This window comes from Hordeum vulgare, chromosome 4H, assembly GCF_904849725.1.
Source record: "Hordeum vulgare subsp. vulgare chromosome 4H, MorexV3_pseudomolecules_assembly, whole genome shotgun sequence".
NCBI lineage: Eukaryota > Viridiplantae > Streptophyta > Magnoliopsida > Poales > Poaceae > Hordeum > Hordeum vulgare.
Window position 1 is genome coordinate 69,790,036 of NC_058521.1, and position 19,480 is coordinate 69,809,515.

Sequence of the window (19,480 nt, forward strand, 5' to 3'; positions counted from 1 at the left end):
TGTTTTGGCGATTATATTTTGTATGGTCACTATGCGGGATATGCACACCAAGATAGCAATTATGTATGCGGGTATTATTGTAACACAAAAGATGATACTATGTGTTGGAAATATGAGCGATTTACCAAGTGATTTTACTAGCATAAATAATAGATAAACCACAACTACCATAGCAAACATATGTTAGGCCATCCAATTATAAAGAAAATATGGAAGTTGAATATGAAAAGATGAACATGAACAGAACATATCTACAAAGGAAACTACAAGAAGAAGTTGAGGCATGAACTCAAACAAGAAGAATACGAGAATGTACCGAGTTGCAGCTGCAACAGCAGTGGTGTTGGTGTTGTCGGTGGACATGTTATCGAAGAGGTGGTCGATGCCACAGAAGAAGTCGTCGTCCGAGAAGAGGTCGTCGGTGTCCGTGATGAAAGCCAGTAGTCGCACAGAGCGCTCCCCAAAAACCTTATCGCCCTTCTCCCGTACAGAACCCAAAGGGACAGAGTTTTGGAGGCCTACTATCCCGACCTACGGTGCACGCCGCAAGCTGGGATGGGGAAGAACGTAGCAGCAGCATAAAGTTTGGAACCGGTGGCGAGAGCAAGTTCTGATGTGTATCTCTGGAGAGGAGCGACCTCTCTTTTATAGGCACAAGAGAAGGAGACGAGAGGCCAGCGACGGGAGCTAAAGAGAACGAGGGAGACGAAACGAACAGACAACAGCCGAAGGGTGCAGTGTTCGTGTACAATATCCACTACAACAAAACGTTCAGCTTCCGAGTGACCTTTCGTATACCAGTCGTGTGTGGCAAAATTTAGTTCGAATCAGCTCATTCTCGCAACTCGTGGCGCATCGGGGTGTGGCGAGGCGGGGCGGGTGACGGAGGAGGAGGAGCACGCGTGTATGTCTCTGTTGTTCTCAAGCTCATACATGTGTGGAAACATCCTCCATTATAAGAAGGTCCAACTCCCACTAAACTAGCAATGTGGGACTAAACTTTTCCACCTCTTGCCTTGTACAAATGGGGTGCGTGGGCCTCTAGGATTTATTAGGAATTTGTGAAATTATATATTGGGCTGGCCCAAAAGTAGATAAAATTCCAGCAATCCCCCACCAGATCCCAGAGGCACACATAATTTGCATTTGGTTCCAAAACACTCTTTTATATACTGATACTGCACTCGAGACTGTTAAGTTGAACTTCCACCTAGAACTCTATGCTACACTAGTAAGCAACTTGAACAGTGGACTAGGCCTTGAACTGCAAGTTTTCTGCGAATCTAGCTTCACACAGAGCCTTGACCGATACTAGGCTATCGTGGGACTTCCCCGCGGGTGGAGCTTATACGTCATACTCCCAGACCTTTCATGAGTTTACTAGAGAGCACCCTACTCTCATAGATTGCGACGTTAACAATCAGACTCATAGAGGTATGTTCTTCAAAATATGTTCTGCAGGACAACATCTCTGCTTCAATAAGCCACTTAGAACATATTAAGATGTATATCAACATGCCATGCAGTTTAGGAAAGTATTGCATCTTCATGGAGTGGTATTATCAGTGATTAGGATACTTTCCTCTCAGTTGACCAACAACTTGTCTTCCACATCTAATTCACGGGATCTCCGATCACAAAGAATAGGTTACCACTGTGAACAACTCATACCGTGGGTCTCATACCCATCTCCCTCGATGCATTATCTATCACACTACGTGATAGACCCTTAGTAAAAGGATCTGCCAGATTTTTAGATGTTTGGATATAATCCAATGCAATAACTCCGGAGTTTCTCATTTTCCTGACAGATTTTAACCTTCTCTGAATGTGTCTTGATGACTTCATGTTATCCTTTGAGCTGCTCACTTAAGTGATCACAGTTTGATTGTCGCAGTTCATAAGGATATCCGGTACAGGTTTCTCAACAACCGACAAGTCACTCAAGAGCCGGCGAAGCCAATCTGCTTCGACCGTAGCTGTATCTAGTGATGTGAGTTCTGCTTCCATTGTTGACCTTGTTAAGATCGTTTGCTTGTAAGACTTCCAAGAAATAGCGCCACCTCCATGAGTGAATACATATCCACTCGTGGCCTTTATCTCATCAGCATCAGAGATCCAGTTTGAATCACCATACCCTTCAAGCACCTTTGGGTGTCCAGTATAGTGAATTCCATAATTTGCAGTGCCTTTCAAATAACGCAAAACTCTATCTAGAGCTTTCTGACGCACATCTCCTGGTTTTGAGACAAACCGACTCAGTTTGCTAACAGCAAAAGAGATGTTAGGTCTTGTAGCACTGGCTAAGTACACAAGCGAGCCAATAATCTGAAAATATTTCAATTGGTCTCTAGCAATTCTTCGATTCTTTCAAAGCAGCATGCTGGCATCATATGGCGTGGGAGAGTGCTTGCAGTCACTATTATTGGGGAACGTTGCATGGGAAACAAAAAAATTCCTACACACACGAAGACCTATCATGGTGATGCCCATCTACGAGAGGAGATTAGATCTACATACCCTTGTAGATCACTAAGCGGGAAGCATTAATAAACGCGGTTGATGTAGTGGTACAGCTTCGTGATTCAAATCACCGTCATCCCACGATCCGTCCCATGATCCGTTCCGATCTAGCGCCGAACGGACGACACCTCCGTGTTCAGCACACGTACAACTCGATGACGATCTCGGCCTTCTTGATCTAGCAAGAGAGATAGAGAAGTAGATGAGTTCTCCAGCAGCGTGACAACACTCCGGTGGTGGTGATGATCTACTCCTGCACGGCTCCGCCCGAGCTCCGTAGAAATCCTATCTAGAGGTAAAACTACGTGGTATAGGTTTGAGTTGCACGTGGCAAAGTTGTGTCTCAAAAAACCCTAAACCACCAATATATATAGGAGGAGGGGAGGGGCTAGCCTTGGGGCTCAAGGAGCCCCAAGGTGCGCCGGCCGAAGGGAGGAGGTGGACTCCCACCCCAATTTGGTTTGGGGGAAGGAGTCCACTCCTTCCTTCCCACCTCCCTCTTTCCTTTTTTTCCTTCGGTGTTTTTCCACTTGTGGTGCCATGGCCGTATTGGGCTGGCCTCACCAGCCCACTAAGGGCTAGTGCGCCACCCTAGGGTCACTTGGCTCACTCCCGGGTGGGTGGGCCCCTCCCGGTGAATACCCGGAACCCATTCGTCACTCCCGGTACACTGCCGGTAATGCCTGAAACTTTCCGTTGACCAAATGAAACCATCCTATATATCAATCTTCGTTTTCGGACCAATCTGGAAACCCTCGTGACGTTCGTGGTCTCATCCAGGACTCCGAACAACATTCGGTAACCACACATATAACTCAACTATACTAAAACATCATTGAACCTTAAGTGTGCAGACCCTGCGGGTTCGAGAACTATGTAGACATGACCTGAGACACTCCTCGGTCAATATCCAATAGCGGGACCTGGATGCCCATATTGGATCCTACATATTCTTCAAAGATCTTATCGGTTGAACCTAAGTGCCAAGGATTCATATAATCCCGTATGTCATTCCCTTTGTCCTTCGGTATGTTACTTGCCCGAGATTCGATCGTCGGTATCCACATACCTATTTCAATCTCGTTACCGGCAAGTTTCTTTACTCGTTTTGTAATACAAGATCTCGTGACTTACACTTAGTCACATTGCTTGCAAGGCTTGTGTGTGATGTTGTATTACCGAGTGGGCCCCGAGATACCTCTCCGTCACACGGAGTGACAAATCCTAGTCTTGATCCATACTAACTCAACTGACACCTTCGGAGATACCTATAGAGCACCTTTATAGTCACCCAGTTACGTTGCGACGTTTGATACACACAAGGTATTCCTCCGGTGCTAGTGAGTTATATGATCTCGTGGTCATAGAAATAAATACCTCACACGCAGAAAACAATAGCAACAAAATGACACGATCACATGCTACGTTCATAGTTTGGGTCTAGTCCATCACATGATTCTCCTAATGATGTGATCCAGTTATCAAGTGACAACACTTGCATATAGTCAGAAAACCTTGACTATCCTTGATCAACTGGCTAGCCAACTACAGGCTTGCTAGGGACATTGTTTTGTCTATGTATCCACACATGTATCTATGTTTTCATTCAATACAATTATAGCATGGATAATAAACGATTATCTTGAAACAGGAAATATAATAATAACTATTTTATCATTGCCTCTTGGGCATATTTGCAACAACTATATCCAAAGCGACCCAAGATCTTTTCCACATAGTGAGATTGAAGCAACGTAATCCCACCATCATGGTCTCTCAACAACTTGATGTTCAGAATGACATCAACCACTCCTAAATCCTTCATCTCAAAAAAGTGAGATAGGGAATCCTTGACCTCTTTAATAACATTCAGATTTGTTCTGAAAATCAGTATGTCATCAACATACAAGCAACGGATAACTCCCTCCCCCCACCATGGCGATAGTACACACATTTATCAGCTTCGTTTACAACAAAGCCTGCAGTTGTTAAAGTTCTTTCAAACTTCTCATGCCACCGCTTGGGTGCTTGCTTAAGTCCATACAAAGACTTCAGCAACTTGAACACTTTTCCTTCCCGACCATCTACTACAAGCCCATCTCGTTGTTCCCTGTAAATTTCCTCATCCAACTCTCCATTTAGGAAAGCAGTCTTAACATCCATTTGATGAACGAGAAGACCATGTGAGGCAGCTAGTGAAAGTATTACTCGAATAGTGGTCAGTCGAGCCACGAGCTGCGCCTTGTACTTCTCGATAGTACCATCAGGCCTAAGCTTCTTCTTGAATACCCATTTGCATCTTATAGCTTTGCACCCATAAGGACGATCAGTGATATCCCAAGTTTCATTTGCCAATATGAATCCATATCACTACGGACTGCTTCCTTCCAATAGTCAACATCTTCACACGCATAGGCCTTTGAAATAGAACTGGGAGTGTCACCTATGAGATACACAAGAAAATCACCACCAAAGGACTTTGCAGTCCTCTGTCTCTTGCTCCTGGTAGGAACTTCATTGTTCTCCTCCACATTATTTTCAAAGTGTTCCATCGAAATGGTAGGTTCAATAATTGTAACTAATTCATGATTCGATGAATTAGGCATCTCCTAATTAGATGAGGTAGCCATATCCTTCATGAGAAAGATATCTTCGAAGAAAGTCGCATCATTCAACTCCATGATTGTACCGACATGCATGTCAGATACCTCATATTTTACAACCAAGAATCTATATCCAATGCTATGAAAAGCATATCCTAGTTTTTGGTCCTAGCTTGCGCTTCTTTGGGATTGGCATATTGACTTTCGCCAAACAACCCCAGGTTCGTAGATAAGAGAGTTTTAACCTTTTATTTTCCCATTCCTCAAATGGAGTTATCTCTTTGTTCTTTGTGGGAACTCGGATTAGGACATGACATGCAGTCAATATCGCCTCCCCCACCATGCCTTGGAGAGACCCGATGTGTCTAACATGGTATTAACCAAATTAGTTAGAGTACGGTTCTTTCTTTCGGCTACCCCATTTGATTGAGGTGAATAGGGAGGCGTCCTCTCATGGATTATACCATGTTCCGCACAGAAGGAATAAAATTCATTTGAGAAATACTCTCCACCACGATCGGACCTAAGCCTCTTGATCTTTCGATCAAGTTGGTTTTCTGCTTCAGCTTTATAGATCTTGAAATAGTTCAAAGCCTCATCCTTGGATTTCAGAAGATACACTTGGCAGTATCTAGTGGAGTCATCAATTAACATCACGAAATATTTCTTTCCACCTTTTGTCAAAATACCATTCATTTCACATAGATCTGAATGTATGAGCTCTAGTTGTGCAAGATTTTTTGTTTCGACAGTCGTGTGAGACTTATGAGGTTGCTTGGCTTGCACTCAAACTTGACACTTAGATCCCTTGACGGTGGTGAAACTAGGGATTAAGTTCAATTTGGCTAGTCGTGACATGCAACCAAAATTAACAAGACAGAGACGCGAATGCCACACATTTGATTCACTATTGTTGCAAACATGATTAACAACTTTATTGCAAACATCTGCCAAGGATAAATGGAACAGGCCTCCTGACTCATAGACTTTACCAACAAAAGTTCCATACTTGGATATTACAAATTTATTCGACTCAAAGACAAGCTTGTAGCCATCTCTACACAAAAGAGACCCGCTAACAAGATATTTATTGATGGAGGGGACATAGTGCATGTTCTTCAGCCGCACGACCTTCCCCGAAGTAAACTTCAGATCGACCATGCCAACACCATGAATAGAAGCACTTGGGCCGTTGCCCATCAACACGGTGGAAGTCCCTGCGGTCTGATAAGACGAAAACATGGAAATATCGCCGCATACATGCAAATTAGCACCCGTGTCAATCAACCAATCGAGGAACTGACATACTGAAAGGATAGTGGGAAATATACCATACCCAACATCCTCCACGTCAGTGTCACCAATGACAACATTAGCGGTCTTGACGCCTTTCCCATGTTGACGCTTGTCATAACAGTTAGGGCAGCTAGGTGCCCAATGATCAGGATCTCCGCACACATGACAAACACCTTTTTCTTGTCATTCTTCTTCTTGAAGTTGGTGTGCTAAACAACCTTGTTCTTCCCATCAAACTTTGCTTTACCATCAAACTTGCCCTTGTTCTTGAAATTGTGGGGCTGGAAGTTTTTCTTCTGTACCAGATTGGCACTAGATCCTTCCTCAATACCTCGAGCACGTGTGTCTTTTGCTCTCGCCTTTTCTTTTGCATCAAGAGTACCAATGAGATCCAGAACGGAAAACTCCTGCTCTTATGCTTCAATAAGGTAGCAAAGTTCCTCCATGACGGAGGAATCTTAGTGATGGTGCCTCCGACAACAAACTTGTCCGGTAGCATACAATTGAAGTGCTCAAGTTCTCTAGCAAATGACTGTATCTCGTGAGCTTGCTCAACCACAGAGTGCTCTTCAGTCATTCTGTAGTCATAGAATTGTTCCATGATGTACAACTCAGTGCCAACATCCGATACCCCAAACTTGGCCTCGAGTGCATCCCATGTATCTTTTCCATTATCAATTGATGCATAAGCATCAACTATGTTCTCACCAAGAACACTCAAGAGAGAAGCCTTAAACAAGGTATCCATTTTCTGCAAAGCTAGTTCTTGTTGAGCATCATGATCTCCTTCAGGTTTGCCAAGAGTGGCGTCATAGCAGCTCATGGTTTGGAACCATAGAACAGCTCACACACGCCACCTCTTATAGTGGATACCCTCAAACATATGAGGTCTCATGGAAGCAACAAAATCACTCGGGGTAAATTGCCTATAATAAGGTTTTTGGATTGTTGGAAATATGAGCGATTTACCAAGTGATTTTACTAGCATAAATAATAGATAAACCACGACTACCATAGCAAACATATGATAGTCCATGCAATTATAAATAAAATATGGAAGTTGGATATGAAAAGATGAACATGAACGGAACATATCTAGAAAGGAAACTACAACAAGAAGTTGAGGCATGAACTCAAACAAGAAGAATACAAGAACGTACTGAGTTGCAGCTGCAGCAGCAGTGATGTTGGTGTTGACGGTGGACATGTTGTCGAAGAGGTGGTCGACGTCAGGGAAGAAGTCGTCGTCCGGGAAGAGGTCATTGGTGTCCGTGATGAAAGCCAGTAGTCGCGCAGAGCGCTCCCCAAAAACCTTATCGCCCTTCTCCCATACAGAACCCAAAGGGACGGAGTTTTGGAGGCCTACTGTCCTGACCTACGGTGCATGCCGCAAGCCAGGATGGGGAAGAACGTGGCAACAACACAAAGTTTGGAACCGGCGGCAAGAGGAAGTTGTGATGCGTATCTCTGGAGATGAGCGACCTCTCTTTTATAGGCGCAAGAGAAGGAAGCGAGAGGCCAGCGATGGACGAAACGAACAGACATCAGCCGAAGGGTGCAACGTTCGTGTTCAATATCCACTATAGTCTGAGTGACCTTTCGTATACTAGTCATGTGTGGCAAAAAATTAGTTCGGCTCGGCTCATTTCCTGCAACCCGCGGTGCGTCATGACGTGGTGAGGCGGGCGGCGGAGGAGGAGCGCGCGTGTATGTCTCTCTTGTTCTCAAGCTCATACATGTGTGGAAACATCCTCCCTTATAAGGAGGTCCAACTCCCACTAAACTAGCAATGTGGGACTAAACTTTTCCACCTCTTGCCTTGCACAAATGGGCTGCATGGCCTCTAGGATTTATTAGGAATTTCTGAAATTATATATTGGGCTGGCCCAAAAGTAGATAAAGTTCCAGCACTATGATGTATGCACACAATTGAAGCTATGCGGAGTATGTATCACTAAAGTGCACAAGTAGCGTAGCCCGACAACACTCATTGGCTAGTCTCAATAGGCAAGTTACGCAAATAGGCATGTGGTAACAATGCAATGGAAAGGGTATATGACAAGAGTGTCGTCGCGGTTCCTGTCCTTGCTTACGGTGAAGTGTCAACGAAGAGTCGGTTGGCGACGATCCAGGGCGATGATGAGCGGCGATGTTTGTGTAGAGCCACTCCTAATTAGCATAAACACCTTAGGAAGTGGCAAGCTCGCAACACAAAATCTCAAATGCAAAGGGTTTGCGGAATAAATGATGGTGGCAAATGCGGAAGAAAATGGTGGAGAACCAAAATTGTCAATGCTGAAAAATGCAGTCTCGTCACACTTGTCGGGATGTATGGACTCGCTCGGACATCCAAGGTCCGATCGTTCGAAGCCTGCGGACCTTGCGGGTTGACCTCTGGTGGTGGATGAAATCGAGGCAAAAAGTATGGATACGAAAAATTTCTGCAACTTTTTGGCGATTTGGCGGAGGTAATTGATGGGGGCGATGGGGGCAAAGCTAGATGCACTTGTCCACAACAAAATCCATGGATCCAAATCAACAAAATATCCTCAGGTCCAAGGAAGCCAAGAAATTTTGGTATGTTTTTTTTTGTGAAAAAATTCAGAATTAGGTCAAATCATAAAAGAAATTGGCTAGAAAGTGGGGGGTGAGACTCGAAGATGTGAATCAACGTGGCACATGATACCTATATGATATGGGGGAAATCCGAAGATGTCGATCTTTTCACACTTGGAGGGGATAGGGGAGAAACCAAAGAGAAAACACAGACTCTCAAGAATGATTTCCGATCACACATCCGCTAGATCATAAACACATGAGATACATTGGGTGGATCAAGGTCAGCTCCGATGGTGCAGTGTCCAAACATGGAGATAAGGGAGGGGGTGGAGCGGTGCTCACACATCACAATGGTGCCTTTAGGGCTGCGGTCAACCATCATTTTCCCCTCTATTATTGATCTGGAGGCTACACAGATTCTAACATGTAAGCGTGGACTCAAGGTGGCAAGGGGGATCAATGCAAGAAGGGTGCATGTGGAGCTAGATTCGCTCGACATGGTACATGTTTAGAGCAGTCCTCTCAGTGCCTAGCGGCAGTGGGACCGTGGGTGCAAGAGATCAAGACCCTATTGTTGTCGTTTGATGATTTTAAAGTTTCGTGGGTTTGTCGTTCGGCCAATGCCGTTGCGCATAAGCTATCTAAAGTAGGAGTAGGTGATGAATTGTGTAAGGTTTGGCTTGGAGTACCCCAGACTTTGTTCTTGATGAAATTTCAGGATTTGATGGTTGAATAAAGCAGCGACATTGATACTCGAAAAAAGCAAATTTGACCCCGATCCAAGCAACAATAACCAAACCAAACGGAAACCCTTCACCATCCATCCATATTCCAGAGCTCCAAACCACCGGATAAAGCCTTTGTCAAACACGAAAGAAATAATCTATACCTAATAATAAAGCGGCTATTGCTTCCGTCGGAAAACCCACCGCGGTATTTTTATAAAAAAAACCCTGTAATTTTTGTTATTCAACCCGCGCTACATCATTTATCTGCAACGCAAAAGGAAAAAAACGATTCACTGCAAAAATTATACCCGTACGCATCGCCTCCTCCCGTCGACCCTGGGCCACCCTGGCATGTGCCCAGGCCGTCGCCACACCACTCGCCGCCGCGACCGACCTCAACCGCCACCGCTGCCGATCTCAACCCACCCGCCTCCGCGGCCGTACCTCTCCCCGCTCACTGCCCCCGTTGCGGCGCTCGAGAGCATCGCGTCGACCCTGGTCCACCCTAGCCTGTGCCCAGGCCGCTGCCACACCACTCGCCATCGCGGCCGACCTCAACCACCACTGTTGTCGATCTCAACCCACCCGCCTCCGCGGTCGTACCTCTCCCCGCTCACTGCCCCCGTTGCGGCGCTCGAGCACAGCTTCTGGATCAAATCAACGCGGCAGCTACAGTGACTGGGGATGATGCGTCTGCTCGATGCAGAACGGCGGCGGAGCGAAGTACTTGCTGGTGGAGGCGGGCCTCCATGGCTCACACGGGGAACTCCGAGGTTATGGCGCGGCAACGACGACTCCTTATGGCCAGATAGAGGCGCCTAACCCTTGCTCCCCTCACCGTATCCCCTCCTCCGGCAGGAACTCATCATCTGATGAGATCCCCTCCCCATTCCTCCAACCGTGTGCCAAGCACCGGCAAGAAATTTTGTTTTGTGGGGATTTGTTTGCTGATGAATGAATGTATTGAATGTAAGATTTTATTGTTGTAGAGACAGAGAATGAAACACCATCTTCAGTTTGTCATCTGATCCCACATTCTCTACCCCATGGATGAAATAAGATAACAGTTCATTGATCAATTCACGCAGCCTCTTTGTTTTGCTTTGCTTGTCCCGTTTAATTTCTCATCATGGTGGAATTAACAATGAACGGGTTGATTTCTTAATAAAATAAGATAGGACTGGCTACATTAGTTAGTTAGCTTATTATTTTAATAAATCAAAATGATTATAAAAAGATTAAAAGCGTGTGGTATTTTTTTCTTCCGTTGCAACGCACGGGCCCTTTTGCTAGTAATATTACAATGTTGATGTCCACGGGCGCATGTGCCAATCCATTTTAAAATACGGACAGACTGACAGATGATCCGAACGGACGAGAAACGGACAAAACGCGCGTCGGTCTGGGTCACACCGTTGGAGTTGCCCTTAGCGACTTCATTTATCTGGAACAATTTTTTTTTGTCACGCATGACTCTTTGCAACAACGTGGTATGTGGACATCTGAACTGCGATCTCACCCTCGATGCGCACGCCAACCTTAAAATAACCACCCCCAAAGCAAATTTGACCCCGATCCAAGCAACAAAAACCAAACCAAACGGAAACCCTTCACCATCCATCCATATTCCACAGCTCCAAACCACCGGATAAAGCCTCTGTCAAACACGAAAGAAATAATAAAAACACAAAACGCTTACTACTCTAGAATTGCAGGCCCTCACATTCACGCCGGAAAAAGTCCACACGTCCGCCCGCGTTTTCCCTTCTCCCCCACCTCGCCAACCCCAATCCCAAACCAGTCTGACTCTGACCAGCCCTTCCTACCAAGAACACATCCAATCCCACACCAGTCCGCTCTAAATCCCGATCCGCCCCCACCAATCCCACGAACGAACTCCCCCGCCCCCCCCTCTCGTCCTGGCACGAGCGCGTCGGCCCCATCGCCCCGGATCGGAGCAGAGGCGGCTCCGGCGCTGAATCTCCCTTCAGATTCGGTAATTTTCTCTTGCTCTCTGGGTTTGGGAGCCACGAGCTAGGTCGAGGGGAGGGATCGGGCTGGGGTTGGGGCTTCGCGGCGTGGTGGATCTTAGGGCTGGTCGATCAGGGGATTTCGTTTCGTGCAGGATTTAGGGTTTTTGGACGTGGTCGGTGGTGGTCGTGGGCTTGCGCGGCCGGTTTGGAAATGTCGGCGGCCGTGGCGTGCGCAGAGCGGGCGACGAGCGACATGCTGATCGGCCCCGACTGGGCCGTCAACATCGAGCTCTGCGACATCATCAACATGGATCCCGGGTATGAACAGACTGCCCCTCTAATCCTCTATGTCTATCTTTCACCATGAGCATGATTTGTTTGGATTAATCTTCTCTTGGGCCAACAAATATTGCTTATCTGCTAATTCTTTTTAGAACAGAGATTAAATATGGTTCCGATGCTTATTTTCTTTTAGTTTTGATGGCGTTATTTCTTGCATTCCACCCTGTCCGACTTATGTTATTAGAGAAACATCGTGTAACTATGCGTTCTCTACAATATGTCATTGACGATTTGTTGCTGCGGTGTATCTTCAGCTTGTCTAGATTTCTAGCCATTTTTTGCAATTTGTTAGGAATATGGAATCTTAGGTTTGTATGGTACTTCCCCCGTTTCTAAATAGAAGCCTCTTTAGAGATTTCACTTCGGACTACACATGGTATTCTATAGTGTAGATTCACTCATTTTGCTCCGTATGCAGTCCGTATTGGAATCTCTAAAAAGGCTTGTAAGGTAAGGTGTCTGTTAGTTGATGAATAGTTTGTTGATAATTAGTTGTGCCAATCACCAGTCCCATGGAGGATAATTTGTGATGAATCAGTGGCATCTGTTGTTAACTTGCGGTTTTGATGTCCCATGATATTTGGCGATGAAGTATTTACAATGGGATTTAAAATCACATGGAATAGAACTTCTTTGTTACTCTTCCCCATCCTGGGGGTGAGTTGTAACTTCCGTAGTTTTATGGACAGCTGGAATTACCTGAGGCTCTCAAGAAGGTCAATATGTCTATGAAAGGGTGATTTCGAACTTGTGAACTTTAATATATATAATTGAGATCTGAGTAGTTACTGTGGCTAATGGAAGCCACTCTGCTTTGTATTAATGGTCATTACTTTATAATTCGGTTCATGGTGGAGTGATGCATATTGCTTGGTTTAATATATTGGATTGCTGTCATTGTTGTTTAGTCTTATATAGTGTTATGACTTACGTTGCAGTACTTTTGGCAGTACTCTCCAATTTAACTTGCCATTTTCACGTGTTTTACTTTTCCAAATCGTATTGATAAATGTTCGCTGACCTGAAAATGCAGACAAGCAAAGGATGCACTTAAGCTCCTAAAGAAGCGCCTTGGGAATAAGAATTCAAAAGTGCAAATTCTGGCCCTTTATGTGAGTACTACGAAATTTCTTGCCTTCTATCTGTTTGCCACTTAGTTTAAATATGTTGTCTCGTCTAGTTCTATGTTTCCTAGTGCATCCATTTGTTTTGAAAAACAGTGCATATATTTTTGCTTACGTGCATGTCTCTTTTGGTCGCTGATTTAATTATCTTGCCTTCTATCTCAGGTGCTAGAGACTCTAAGCAAAAATTGCGGGGATATTGTTTACCAACAGATCATTGAGCGTGATATACTAAGCGAAATGGTCAAGATAGTAAAGAAAAAGGTGGCGATACTAATTCAATGGCTAACTGTTGTTTTCCTAGATTCAAGTGCCTCCATTTTGATCCTATATTTGTCTTTACAGCCAGACTTAAATGTGCGGGAGAAAATATTGAGTCTGATTGACACATGGCAAGTAGCTTTTGGAGGTCCTTCCGGGAGATATCCCCAGTATCACACTGCGTACCAAGAACTCAGGGTACCTTCCACTTATGTCTCTTTCATTGTTATTTATGTTGTACCAAATTATTCTCAGTTTTTTTGCTTAACAGTTTTTTCCCATGGACTTTGATCTGCTCCATTTCATATTTTCACTGTAAACTTAGATATACAATAATATGCTGAGTTACAGCAATTCCTTCAGTACAGACCATGATCAGGATGCCTCTCCTTTTGTTTCTGCAGGCGGCTGGTGTTGATTTTCCACCTCGTGAGGAGAATACAGTTCCACTTTTTACACCTCCTCAGACTCAACCTTTGAGGCAGCCACATTTATATCCTCCAGGTCAAAGTTATGAAGATGTAGCTATACAAGCTTCTCTCCAATCTAGTACCCCTGCTGCACCTCCCCTGAGGTATAAATTATGATTTGGTTCCTTCTATTTGTTCACTTGTTTGTATCTCTTATTAGCGTTGCATGCAGTACTGGCATCCTTCATCTTCTCTTAACCCCATTTTGTGTTTGGTTTTTGTCTTGTGTGCCTTTTGTCTGTTTGTTTTGCTTCCCTCAGTTACACCCCCTCCTTTCTAGTGAGCACAAATTTGTTTGTGATTAGCTTGATGTCTTGTTTATTTGAGTTCATATGCACCAATAAAAGAAAAACAGAGTAGTCCTTATTTTGATTATTTTCATTGAAACAAGCATAACCAAAAAAGTTGCAAAACAGAACATCAAACCAATAGGATCCATCAAACACAGTACACCTCCCATAGCTACATTACGTAACTTGGACATTTCTTAGCAGTTAAAGCATATTGTTCTTATACCTGGACCTCCACTCCTTATGGTTTGCACTATCCTCGTTGGTTCTCACGGTAAACTCAAAAAACACACAAGCACTAGCAATGAAGCATGGCACCGGCTATTAATTTGTTTCTGGCTCCCTGTGCAACAAGGCTCATAGCCATGCAACTAGGGTCATGTAAAGTTTAAAAGGCTCTGGTAATTGGATAGGTATTTCTGGTGGCAGAAGACAAGGTTTTATAGTTTATGGCACACGCAAGATATTATTTACTTTCGAAGGTCTCATTTCCATAATCATATCGAACACTATTCTTGTAATTGTGTTCATTTTTTCATCCCCGCAGAACATTTTTAGCTTTGACCTACCCTCATTTTTCTTGTCCAATGTGAATTACAGTCTAAGTGAGATTCAGAGCGCTCGTGGAATTGTGGATGTGCTGGATGAGATGTTAAATGCACTTGACCACAGACACCCCGAGGTGACCTTCACAAAAGCATTGTGTTTGTGTTTTAATGTACTATAATTGCAGGATCTTGCCTTTTATTTTCCTTTTTGCATTCATTGGTTTCTTCTATTATGATAGGTATCTCTTCCAGACTTAATTTTTTTCTTGATTCACTAAAAAAATTAGGCATAAACATATGATTTGTTTGTTGTTTGACATCCTAATACTCCCTCCGATCCATATTACTTGTCACTCAAACTGATGTATTTAGCACTGAAATATGTCTAGATACATCTGTTTGAGCGACAAGTAATATGGATCGGAGGGAGTACCACATTCGAGAGATATGATTTATTTGTTGTTTGACATCTTAATACTCATTCGAGGGATACGAAATCCACATGTAGTGAGTTGAGCTGTTTCAGGATGTATTCTCATGTATTTCTTAGAGGCAGATGTCAATCTTGTGACTGTGCCATTGTTAATCAGGCCTATTCGTCTGTAATGGATAATAAAATACTTGTTTACCCAACTCCCTAACTTACGTGTCATGTCTGGAGTACATTCCATCCATTTGAAGCTTATTCGTGCTGTTCAAACTTAATTGGCCTGTAACATAAATATCCTTAATTGTATTATGGAAACTTTGATTGCTAGGGCTGGTCATAGTGGGGGTATCATAGCTAGTATCATAGTCTTGGGACTAGCAAACATGCTGATGTGGCAAGTAATTAAAGAAGAGAGAGAGGTTAGAGCATCTTCAACAGTCCGTATCTTCAATCGTTGGTATAAGTGTCCACATCAACAACCAACAGCACATCATACAAGCTCTTTAATGTAGTGTATGTTAATCGTATGTAAAATAACTAAGCGGGTCCACTAAACATGGAAGAAATAACCATGCTTGCCTCGGAGCTTGTGCGTGAACCGTTGCTTCAAGTTCATACGATTTCATTCTCTCTCTTCTTTTATTATGTGCCATGTCATCAAAATCATCTATGTGGCAGTTTTACCAACGATGATCATACAACCATTGGAGATGCCCTTAGAGTAACATAGGTAGATACCGTATCATGTTAAATGCTATGCTATTATGTGTCATGCATGTCAATAAATGAGATCACCTATGATACTAGTTTATGATACTATGCACTATAAAGGTAGTATCATACAATAGTATCATATGCATGATGCTACTATATGTTACTCCCCACTATGATCAGCCTAACTCAGTTGTTTCCTGCAAGTTTAGATGATTTAAAGTATCCCATTTTGACGGAATTGAAACATTCTTAACATCATACCATCTCCAAGACACATGAAGGCACATGAGCGTTAATTCACCCACCAGGATTTGACTTGCATTAATGGAATTATTTCGTGATTGTAATGGTGCCTCCCTTAAAGTGTTACAAAGTTTGATGATAGAAAGGAGAACCATAGTGACATAATAATCTTCTGGAAATTGAGTTATTCTATTTACATTATGCTTGCCTTGAATCACTTGTACTTGACGTTTTGGCCTTGTTGTTTTTTAAAGACAACAAACTGATATTCTTAGAAAAGTAGTAGAACTTATATTGGTGTATGCCCTTTTGCTTCTCCGTTTAACTGATGTCATTCATGTGATGGTGCTGTTTACTGTAAATATTAATTTGATTGTGCTTCATGCTATAGGGTGTGAGAGAGGAGGTCATTGTTGACCTTGTTGGGCAGTGTCGATCTTACCATGCTCGTGTGATGGATCTTGTTAGCGATACTGGGTATGCATCTTTTCACTCTGCCTTTCGGTTCTGTGCTTTTTGCATTGTCATGTGACAGGACTTCATGTATTCCCTCTGCAGTGATGAGAGCCTTCTGTTTCAGGCTCTAGGACTAAATGATGAGTTGCAGCGTGTTCTTCAGCGTCATGATGACATAGCAAAAGGAGTTCCTCCAAACATACCAGTGCCTGTTGCTGGTAATGTAAACCAAGGGGCAGCCCCTCCTCGGCCTGCCGGGGTGTCATTTTCCCCTCTTCTTAATGTACACCATGAGGACGATGAACCAGAAGATGAGTTCTCTGTGCTTTCTCGCAGGTAAGCTATATTTGTTTTTTCCCATTACATTTGACTCTCATCTTTTCATGCTTATTGGTGTTCCATGCTTTGGATAGTTTCTGCAACCTCAATTCGTATTATCGTTTTCTCAAATTGCGCTCCTCATGACTAAAATTGTAGGTCTGCACGGGACGCCGCAGCAGCACAGGGCAACATGTCTTCTGTTCCGAGAAATGAAAGGCCATACCCGAGCCCACTTCTTCCCCCACCACCATCGACAAAAAGGCCTGTTTACACAGAGGCAAGCAGTGTCGACTATCTAAGTGGAGACTCCTACAAATCGGAAAAAGTACCAGATGATTTTGTCAACCCAACAGCCCCCGCAAATATATCTGCACCATCTTATTCAAAAACAGAGACGGATCACGAGCCAAAATATGATAGCAGGTCAGAATATGTGCCTGATGACTTCATAAACCCAACTGCAGCACCCAGTTTTTCCATGCCCTCTCGCCCTACGAGTGAGCCGAATAATTCATCTGTGAATAAGCTTGAGAGCCTTCCTGATGATGACTTCATAAACCCCACTGCACTTCCTGGCTTTTCTTCGTCTTCAACTAGTGAAGATCTTCCAAAAGCTCCATGGGAAGCGCAAGCTCCAGTTTCCCTACCACCGCCTCCTGCAAGGCATGGCCAAAGACAACAGTTCTTTGAGCAACAGCATGGCTTTCCTGGTGGGAACAATGAAGGTGGCTATGATGAAATACTGACGCAGACAGGAAGCCTTTCTCTTAATCAAAGGAACACTGAGAATGGGAAGAGTGCATCGGTGTCGACTGCATCCCGCCAGCCCAAACATGAGGATGCCCTTTTTAAGGATCTTGTTGATTTTGCCAAGAAGAATCCGTCTTCTCCATCTAAACCAGCCAACAGCCGCAGGACTCGCTGAGTGATGAGTGTTCCAGTCATGTAACACACATAATTGAGTTGCCGGCCTGCTGGTTTTGCTACAGGCTAGCGAATTAGATATACCGTCAAATAAGAGGGTTCGGAGTTTGGACTGTTTCACATCACAACATTGGCAGTTATTTGATTTGCGCATTGGACAATTAAAATCACAGGTTCAGATACATAGTCATGATACTGGGTGTGGTGTGTAGTGAGCTGCCTTTCACCTTTTTCTTGTGTGGTATTGGTTATCGATTCTGGCTTTATTTTGCTTAGCTGTATATATTTCTCCATTTGACAGCAGTATTCTATTCATAGTTGAGTTTACGATTGATCTTGTAAGACTTAGTTAACAGTTTATTTTCAACGTGGACGCTCCCATTTGTTCTTGTACTGAGCAGTAACCTTGGCTAGAATTCAAGCTCCTTGCAACTAAATTATGGTGCCGTTTGAACTTCCGTTCTTAAATATAACTTTTTTTAGAGTTTTCATTGACGGACTATATATAGATGTATATAGACATAATTTAGAGTGTAGATTTATTCATTTTGTTTCTTATGTACTCCCTTCGTCTCAAAATAAGTGTCGCGGATTTAGTACTAAACTAGTATAAATTTTATACTAGATCAACGACACTTATTTTGGGACAGATGGAGTAGTTTTTAGCGAATTTTTAGGAAAACTTCGATTTAGGAACAATCTGATGCTTATGGTTAACATTAAGTTATACTGTCCACTATACTGTCCGTTTGCCTACATGCAAGAAGAGTCAGCCAAAAGTTCATGCTTGCAAGAAGAACCATGGACGGAGGCGAGAGCTTTCAAATAATGGTTCCAGGATTTTTTTTAATAAATTGTCAAGTTTTTTCCTAAGTCGGCTAGAGGTGTTCCGTGTTAGCTGCACATCCATGTGTACATTTTTTTCTTCCAAAGAAAGTGTGTTCGTCAACTTGCAATTGTATTTGTTTTCCCTACGTTGTGAGAGATCTTTCCTCACATTTTTTAAACACAGTATAATAATAGATGACCGCATACACGCATCTAAACTCATCCCTATGAATACATCCAATATCCTTAGGAAAACACTCAGAAAACACTCAGAATCAACGGATGATTTCTTCTCCCGTAAACCGTCTCCTCTCCACGCAACGTGCCTCCTTGGTCATCTAACCGCTTTTTCCTCCCACCTTATCCCATCCACTCATTTTTCCTCCACTCGTTTCTATCTCCCTCCGTCTTTTACCTTGCTCGGTTGCTCCCACCGAGAGTTCCCTTCCACTGAAGCTGCCACTCGCACGCGTTGCTGCCACATGCTGCTGCAAGCACGCACATCACCGGCGGCAACAGATACTACAACGAAGCATCGTTTAAGAGCCGTCGCTGCAACCGTAGGATCACACAAGCCATCGACGATGTAGTGTAGCTTCGCTCATGGTGGTGGCCGTGATGCTGCAAACCTGCAGTTCTCGTCGGCGGCGGGCAGATGCTGCAACGTAGCGTCGCCCGACAGCCAGTGCTGCAATAGCAGGATCCAACCGGTGGTCGGCGCTGCAACGCAGCATCGCTCGGGGTGGTTATTATGGTGTTGCAACCTGAAGACCTCCCCGACGGCAGTAGATGGTGCAACACAGCGTTGCGCCCCAACCAGATCTCGCCGGTGGCGGGCGCTGCAAAA

General features: G+C 43.9%; 1 protein-coding gene across 4 annotated transcripts; it reads left to right on the plus strand.

Annotated features, from left to right (window-relative positions):
* The first annotated feature begins 11,411 nt into the window (after positions 1–11,411).
* LOC123447909 (TOM1-like protein 3) lies at positions 11,412–18,194 on the plus strand. Of its 4 annotated transcripts, none has more exons than XM_045124629.1 (10): positions 11,415–11,705; positions 11,835–12,000; positions 13,058–13,136; positions 13,314–13,412; positions 13,494–13,607; positions 13,814–13,983; positions 14,770–14,851; positions 16,496–16,581; positions 16,663–16,896; positions 17,038–18,194. In XM_045124629.1, the coding sequence occupies exons 2-10, from the start codon at positions 11,894–11,896 to the stop codon at positions 17,804–17,806; spliced, it is 1,740 nt and encodes a 579-aa protein (XP_044980564.1). In that variant the 5' UTR covers positions 11,415–11,705; positions 11,835–11,893; the 3' UTR covers positions 17,807–18,194. The 4 variants fall into 4 exon arrangements, with proteins under 4 accessions (XP_044980562.1, XP_044980563.1, XP_044980564.1 ...); XM_045124630.1 differs by having other exon boundaries at positions 11,842–12,000; XM_045124627.1 differs by having other exon boundaries at positions 11,412–11,705; positions 13,314–13,607.
* The last annotated feature ends 1,286 nt before the right edge of the window (positions 18,195–19,480 follow it).